This window comes from Cupressus sempervirens, chromosome 3 (assembly GCF_028749045.1).
Source record: "Cupressus sempervirens isolate cs-2001-9-10 chromosome 3, ASM2874904v1, whole genome shotgun sequence".
In the NCBI taxonomy this organism is placed as follows: Eukaryota; Viridiplantae; Streptophyta; class Pinopsida; order Cupressales; family Cupressaceae; genus Cupressus; species Cupressus sempervirens.
The window spans coordinates 108,131,497-108,140,885 of NC_143120.1; the positions used below are offsets into that span (position 1 = coordinate 108,131,497).

Sequence of the window (9,389 nt, forward strand, 5' to 3'; positions counted from 1 at the left end):
GTATTGGACTTGGATCAATAATTTTTCAATTATTTCTTCTTCCATAAAACACACTTTTGCTAGGGCATTGATCTTAGCTCCCTTTCAAAGGTGCCAAAATTTTCCATTCTTTAAAGTTGAATATTCTCTTCAAATTTTAGAAAGACAATTTTTGTTTACAAGATAAACTATTGATGTTCATTTTACATTATATAGTAAATCTTTTTTTTTTCTTCTAAAGTTACAGTGTAGTTTCAAGTGCATGAAAAAGTTGTGGTTGGAGTTTCTTCATTTATGTGTGCTCTTAGATCACTAGGATAATGCTCTTTACATTGTAGTCAGGGTTCCATGACTTTTTTCTTTCTATTGGGGTTGTTTCCCATCATGTGGTCATAAATGTGGAATACCCAACTTACTAGAAAGTATCATGGATCTAGTCTAATGGATTTCAATTTAAAGAACTAGGCATCCCAATCTTTCTTATTGGTTTCAACACTCTCAAGCATCATTCACCTCTTCTCATTGTTTGGTGTTTCTCGCTAGCTAGATCCTAAGAAGTGTCATTATTTAAATCGATATGTTTCTCGTGTTCTTGCATAACAACTTGTAGATGAAGCCCAAGTGGAAGAAGGTGCCCTCCCTAGTTAGGTATGACATAAACTAGATGATTGTTGCCCCTTATTAATGGGGTTTCTCTCAATCCTTAACAATTATAATTTTTTCTATTATTTGGGCTTTTAACCCCATTAATACATTTTCTATTTTTTGTTTTGGAATCATTCTCAAATAGAGGTTGAGGTTGTATCTTCTACCATTCACCCCTTTATATGAATAATATATTATTATATTATTAGTTTATAAAAATAAATATAAGATCATTCATAAAATTAAAAAACAAATAAATCACCATCCTTACATTCAAAGGTATTGAACTTATAATATTTCTCAACTTTTACTAATGCTTTGTGGCATCATCCAAGTTTCAAACATATTCATCATTTGTTAACACTTCATATCATTACTTGAATGTTTCTTTAATAGGAGACTTTGTTCTCATGTAAATTTTAATTATTAACACAACCAAGGTTAATTTAAGAGAAGAAATTTGTCATTATAAATATAATTATAATATGTTCTCTATATAATATTACCACTATAAATTTCATATTTTATGGTTAATTTTTATTCAAATACAAAATTTATTTTACAGAAAATTTTTGCATATAAATTTTTACTAAATCTTTTACAACTAATTGTATAGCTCTAAAAATGTGCTAATACTTACACCACTCATATAAAGAACACAACTCTTTATATACCCCATCAACTTCATTTCAAATTATCAAAATCATTTATCTTTGTTAGAATTTTTAATAATTATTAACAACTACACTTTCAACCATTCAAAGACTAACTAATAAATCTATGTGAACCCTCTACTAAGAAATCACTTGAATATTCTAAAAACAATTCAATATCAATTACGTTTACAATTAAAAAAATAGTTATAAAAGTCAAGATCAGCAAATCCAAAAGTGATTTTTACTTTTTAAAAAATTACTTGCTGATCAATATTTAAATATTCAACTATTCTAATCACAATGATACCTATTACAAAACAAATTTAGAATCAAGATCAACCCTAACAATTATAATCATCATTACCTCACCCAAATTACCATTTCAACTTTCAAAAATGTATCTCTAAGCCACCTTATGTGTTGATTTCAAGATCTATAGTCTACCAACTAAAAAATCATTATCACAACCCAACAATCAATTATAAACTAATTATTCTATCACAAAACTTTTTTATAAAAAAACTTGCCACAATGTGACACTTATTTAATATAAATATACTTCATTTCAAATATTCATTAGTATCAATTCAAGAGATGATTAATATATTTTTATTACTTTGACTCTAACCAATCGTACGCAAATAAAATTTGGAAAACTTTTCTTTGAACCCTGGGAATACCCAAGATAAAAATGATTTTTAAAAAATAATTATTGAAGGAAGTAAAATAATTCACCGATATTTGTGGACTTCGAGATAGATGTATTTAGCATTTTCATTCTAGTTTTACTTATTTTATGAATATTTGGCATGAGCTCGTCTGACTGCAAAACGCTCCAGTACCATTTGGTTACGTTTCAAAGCCTCAAAATTGATTCAGCAAGCAACATGACACCCGTGTTTGGACAACAAATTAATTATCCTTTGAAACGACAGCAAATTTGATTGATTTTTTAGTGGAAGTTTGATTTTATTTTTTTTGCGTGGGATCAGAGGCTTAGAACAATACCCACCTGTGAATTTCATACTCCAAATTGCACAGACAGAAAGGGGCAACATATGGACCAAATTTCCTCTTCCCCTTGTGAATTGCCACTTCTCAATGATGTTACTGAGGATGGATCCACAGACCTCCATGGAAGGCCTGTCAACAGATTTAGAACAGGAGGATGGAAAGCATCTCTATTCATCATTATTGTTGAAATTGCGGAGAGATTGGCCTACACTGGCATTTCTTCCAACTTGATCATGTATCTCACAACTGTCATGCAACAAAGCACTGCTACTGCTGCTAAAAATGTTAATCTCTGGTCAGCTGCTTCATCCATGTTTCCTCTCATTGGAGCATTTGTTGCTGATTCCCTTTTGGGTCGCTACTGGACTATTCTTCTCTCCTCTCTTCTTTATGTGCTGGTCAGTTTGCTCCGAACCCATTTCCTACTTTTATTGCATTATGTTTTGATTATTGGGGGATTCTGCATTTTTTAACATTCACAATAAAATAGAGTGGAAATTTGGTTTGGTTTTATGTTTGATTTACAAATGGATGGGCTTTTGAGAAAAAGACTAAGAAATAATTAGTGAGATGTTCTTTGGCTGCAGGGGTTATCCTTTTTAACTCTTTCAGCTTCTTTGACGCACCTTGGCCCATCCTCATGTAACAAAACATCACCTTCGGCATTTCAGGTGAGATTTTTCTTTGTTTCTCTGTACATGGTTGCTTTGGGTGAAGGAGGTCACAGACCGTGTGTAGAAGCATTTGGTGCGGATCAATTTGATGAGGGGAACCCAACAGAGAGGAAGTTGAAGAGTTCATTCTTCAATTGGTGGTATTTCGGTATATGTACTGGCTCCATTTCAGCTGTTTCTTTGCTTGTCTACATTCAAGAAAATGTTGGGTGGAGTTTGGGTTTTGGCATTCCAACTATGGCCATGGGAATAGCACTCTCTGTTTTCTTATGTGGGACAAGAATGTACCGCCATAAACTGCCTACTGCCAGTCCAGTAACTCAGATTGCTCAAGTTTTTGTTGCAGCTAGTCGCAAGTGGAATGTCTCTAAGAATATTTCTCCTCATGGAGAACAAAATATGTATGTTACTCAAGAATTTTGCAAGGGTGAAACAAGAAAGCTTATGCCCACAAATCAATTCAGGTGATCCCACTTTTTCTGGCCGCGGTCTGCAACTAACCATTTTTCTCCTCTATCTATCTATTATATTCATGATGATGGATCACAGAATGTAATCCAGAACATTGATCCAAAATAGATCATACACAGTCTAATCTGAAAATATCTATCTATTATATTCATGATGATGGATCACAGAATGTAATCCAGAACATTGATCCAAAATAGATCATACACAGTCTAATCTGAAAAACATGTATGCTAGCCCTAGTTTTCTATAGTTTTATGGTCAAAATTATTCCTTTTTTTATAGTTTTATGATCAACATTAATGCTTTTTAAAATGGAATCGACAATGTGAAAATAACTTAGCATTGATATTTCTTGGGAGCTCAACCATCCCAGTACAACTCCAAACTTAACAACATAGATTCTTCCATGGTTAAGCCCACTCTACTTGCAACTCAATTTGCAAAACTTTTACCAAGTGTTGTGCCTTATCAATGCTTCACCGCTGTGAGCATCATCTAGATAATGCATGTTAAGTGTTCCATTCATTGTCATGAGCAATGGGTTTGTGTACACTATAAACACCACTCATGAAATATGGGTCAATGAGTTTGACTCAAAAATTACACAGTTGAATCCTGATAGCAATATCACAACTTAAAGCATGTTATGTCCCATTCTGTAGACTTCTTGACAAAGTGGGTAATCTTTTTTCTACATGTTTGTATGTTTATGTAATCATACTGCTGCATGATCACCATTGAATGAGAAACATAGAGAATTGAACTTAGAAGCCATCTTATTATACTGTTGGGTGTCAACTGAAATAATTGCTTATAGCCCTTGAATCTCCAACCATGTGCAACTTCCCCTCTCCCCCACTCTTTAAAACTTGTATATTTCCCCTCTCCCCCACTCTTTAAAACTTGTATTCGTCTGCAAATAAGAATTTTTCTCTTCAAACTCTTTATTGTTCTGATGATGGGTCACAGAATGTGATCTGAAATGCTGATGCAAAATAAATCTTACATAGCCAAATCCAAGAACTACATGTACTAGCCCTAGATTTGTAAAGTTAAAGATCAACATGAATGCTTTTTAAAATGGATTTGGCAAACTCTAAAAATAACTAACAATCATGTGTGTTTCGCAGGATTCTTGACAAAGCAACAGTTGCAAGTGGTGTAGACCATGAACAGAAAACAACTATTGATTGGATCAAACAGATTGAAGAGGTGAAGCTTGTTTTAAGGCTACTACCCATTTGGGTGGCTTGTTTGATGTATGGGATAGTTTATCCACAACCTTCAACATTTTTCACTAAACAGGGTGCCACAATGAATAGGAGGATCAGTGAAAATACTGAAATTCCAGCAGCAACATTGCAAATGTTTATCAGCCTGACAATTGTTGTGCTTGTGCCCATGTATGATCTAATCTTTGTTCCACTTGCCAGAAGTGTAACGCAAAACGAGCGCGGCATAACGGTGCTTCAGAGGATAGGTGTTGGTATATTCTTCTCTGTTATTGCCATGATTGTTGCAGCATTGATAGAAATGAAAAGACTCCAAGCTGCAAGAGAATATGGATTGGTAGACATGCCCCATGCAACAATTCCCTTGAGCATTTTTTGGATGCTACCACAATATATTCTGTTTGGCATATCTGAAACATTTACAATGATTGGCCTGCAAGAGTACTTTTATGATCAGATGCCTGACACAATGAGAAGCTTGGGAATTGCTATGTATTTGAGTGTATTTGGAGTTGGCAGTTTCTTGGGCAGTATTCTTATTTCTCTTACTGAGAAGTTGAGTAGCACAGGCAATAAACAGAGCTGGTTTGCAGACAACCTGAACAAAGCACGTTTGGACTACTACTATTGGCTCTTGGCTGCATTGAGTGCACTTTTTCTATGCATCTATCTTGCTTTTTCCAGTTGCTTTATTTACAAGAAAGTAGAGAGCCATGATGAAGAGAAATCTTGATAATCTACGGTGACCTTATCAGACTCACTCAGATGTAAAAAATATGTTGTTTATGCAGCATACACCTGCAAATATTGTAGTATATATATGTACCAATCTATTGCTTTGGAACATAAAGTCACTATGATGTAGAATGTGAATACTCGTTTCCCCTTGTATGTCAGAAATGCATCTGGACTAAGTATATGTCATGATGCCATATTAGCCTTATTATGTGTACTTGACCTGAAATATGAGAAAAGATGGGGTTCTTATTCAAGTTCCTCATATCTGAAAGAAGCACAAGCAACACAATCATCAATGGTGGAAAAAAGCATTGCAGGAAAGATGCAATGAAAATGCATGTAGGTTTAAATAATGTGTCTAGTTATCCATGACTATGATGGCTGATCAAGTTAAATATGTGTGAACAACAATAAAACTAATAGAAATCAAACAACAATCACATAAGTTTGAAGCCTTGTGGATGGGACCAATTGTCATTTTTGAGAAAGCTGGAGAACATTCTTATTTTTCGCTGGGCATGGATGGATGCATGTTGGATTTCCCAGTACAGGGACAGTATTTGAAGCCATTCTTCCAATAAAAATATTGAGGGAGTTTTTTTTCCTTTTTCCATTTTTCCTTTTGCATACTTATTTGAAATTTCTTTAATATTGTTGCATGAATTAATTGTCGTTTTTGTTTTGTTTTCGCAGGTCCTCTTCACCCACAGATAGCTAGGATACTCATCATGCCCACAATGAGCATATGTCCCCAGTGAGAGCCACTGATGGAGCCCAAGTTTTTGCAAACTAACATCATCCATTTTGAGAAGTAATGATGGAGATTTGTATCATGGGCATCCTAGAGATTGTTGAACTTCCTCATTGGTGTCGAAGCTAGGATGCTAAAGCATATTGAGGAGTTTGTCGAGTGTTTATGTCATTTGTACTTTAAGATTCAAGGAGGAATATGACCTATACGTATATCAGATGGTGCAATGGAAAACTCGCCCACAGAAAATAAGAGTACCCAACTAGTTTGCATGCTCAAATTGTGGTGGGTTAGATCATGTTGGCAGAATATTATATATTTGAAATGAAAATCCAGATGTTTATACAATTGATAAAGTAAATACAGAATTAACAACTGTTGTCACCATTTATTTCTTTGTGGAAATCAACTACGGAGGTAAAGATAAGGATTATCTGACCTTTAAATATATATTATACTTCTCTGTTTTAACAGTAGTTCAAAGATTGGAAATGGATTTCTTAACCCAACTTGAATCCAAAACTAATATCCCTAACTCAAGCAAGTACAACACTATTAAACATTGAAAATCTTTTGATGCCAATTTTCCTCACACATCCACTCTCTGATGCTAATATGGGAACAATTTTAAATGGCATCCAAAGACACAAGTTTTCTGAGAGAAGAGAAACAAAAATAATGATAGGAAAATTAATTCTGAGAGATTTGAAGAATTTCTAATATTGAACAGTTGTACATCCTGAGCATCTACAGTGACTTTATACTTTCTACTGCTTCTATCTCCCTCATTTTGTTGTTTGTCCAGGTATTGTTCGCATATGCAGTTCCAAGTCTGTCATTCTGACCTCACCACACGATAATAGGATCATATTGTTTATGTAACACTCCATTAGATAAAGGATTTGCGCACGTATGGAGTTTGGGTTCCTAAGCGAGAGTTTCTAATTAAAATTTGTTACCATTTAGAACATACGACACGGGATTTAAATTCTCAGTTACAATTATTCAGGGTTATGGGTCGGTTTGGCAGCTAGGATGAGTGGAATAGGCCCCATATGTAAATTCTTAAAATTTTAAATTTTCTGTTTGAGTGCACCAAATCCAGAATTGTGAATAGAAGTATGTATTCTAAGTTTGATTCAAAAATAAGCATTTGCAATTCCACCTAAAAGACATGATGTTTTGAGAAAGGACTCCATCTTTTCATCTTAATATAAATATACGATGTGAAATACAAACAAGACACAACTCATATAAATTACATACATTTTCTTTAAAAAATTTCTTACTAAAGCTTGTGATATATGATTTCATTGTTAAAAGATTAAATGTTGAATTAAGCCTATGGATATTGGATCATTCAGTAAAATTTTATATGTGATTTTGAAATCGAATGGAAGTGTATCATCAACATTCTTCGTTGCATTTTTGTTTCTAGCACAACGAGTAACAATATTCATTTTATTTATTTGCATAAAGCTTTAGAGTCAAAAAATATTATAGAGTTTTGTTCTTTATAAATATTTTAAAATTTATTTAAACAATTTAAATATCAGATAAGTGGATTGGATCATCTATAACATTTTAAATTTGATTATTATAGATATAGTGAAATATTTAATTGTTTTCATGTCTAGTTTGTCTCTGTACCGTAGGAGTTAAAGTGCAATCTAGATTAGTTTAAAATTGCATATATATATATTTGATCCATTGAGTATCAATTACTAAATTGTATATAATTGAAGTGCATAAAATTTTATAAAGTTATACGTAATAAACTTATAATACTGACTCTATTGCTGCTTAAATTTTGGCATAGTCTTTATATTACTCGTGATTCATAATCTATATGTTGGCAATTATGTCATTTTTTTCATTTGAAAAATTAGTATATTCAAATATATATATATATATATATATATATATATATATATATATATATATATATATATATATATATATATATATATATATATATATATATATATATATATATATATATATATATATATATATTGATCCATTGAGTATCGATTACTAAATTGTATATAATTGAAGTGCATAAAATTTTATAAATTTATACGTAATAAACTTGTAATACTGACTCTATTGCTGCTTAAATTTTGGCATAGTCTTTATATTACTCATGATTCATAATCTATATGTTTATGTCATATTTTTCATTTGAAAAATTAGTATATTCATTTATTTCAATAAGTTATCATTAGTCTTTATTTTATATAAGTTCTCACATTTATATAATCATTTATTTATTTTTCAATTCAGAATTTACATTGAAGCATTTATATTTTGAAGTTATCATTGAAGTTGTGAAGTTAACATAATTTCAGCACTTTTTTGCAATTTTTTTGCAAGTTGAATGTTTTCTAAATCTATGTCTATTTTGAAGGACTATCATTACATTTATAATCAAATTGTTGGCTATAACAACATTGGATTTTAGTGATTTGTCCAGGATTAGGTGCACCTGCCTTGACTTTGTAGAGTCAAAAGTGCAAGGTACTTGGATTACATCGATTAGTCCTATCAAGATGACCTTGGCTAATTGGATATCTCAGCATTGAGTTGGCAAGACTCGCAGGATTCCAATCTATAGTTTTGGGAACCAACAAAACCCTTGTTATAAGGTTCTAACCCTATTAAAGGTTGATAAGAATAGATCGATCCATTGCCTAAATGTTCCAACAAATGTGAAAGACAATACTTTTAAGATAACGTATGCAATAAACATGAACTAATTGATTTGTTACTTACTTTCTAAAATAATTCCTTTCAAGTCCATTGAACCAACCAATAGCATATTTTCTCTGTCATGATTATGTAGCATAAAATAATGACTCGGTGATTATAATATCGTATTTAGTTTAATAAAATTAAAGGAAACTAAAGAAAGATTTCATTAAATAAAATATTCTCACAACTAAATACCATTAGTCTATGTAAAAGTGGGTTTAATAATACATTGAATAAACTCAATCTAAGCTATATGCAAAAATTAGTAGGTTGTTAAAAATATTAAATTTAATTTTAAAAATTTAAACTTTTTAAAATTGTATCAAATTTCCTTGCGAAACATGTTTTTCTAACATGGAGTTGCCATGTGCCGATTGAAACGAGTAACGATACATTTTTGTAACGAAGTTAAAAACTACCTAATTTCACCATAAAAGTGATAAAGTTGGAGAAATGATGTGCATTATAAAGATTT

General features: G+C 31.9%; 1 protein-coding gene across 1 annotated transcript; it reads left to right on the forward strand.

Moving 5' to 3' along the window:
* Nucleotides 1–2,040: 2,040 nt before the first annotated feature.
* Nucleotides 2,041–6,547, forward strand: LOC149565014 (protein NRT1/ PTR FAMILY 5.10-like). The gene is made up of 3 exons (XM_089818546.1): nt 2,041–2,692; nt 2,882–3,432; nt 4,570–6,547. Exons 1-3 carry the CDS (start codon nt 2,339–2,341, stop codon nt 5,402–5,404), a joined length of 1,740 nt encoding a protein of 579 aa, XP_089674672.1. The 5' UTR covers nt 2,041–2,338; the 3' UTR covers nt 5,405–6,547.
* Nucleotides 6,548–9,389: the final 2,842 nt, after the last annotated feature.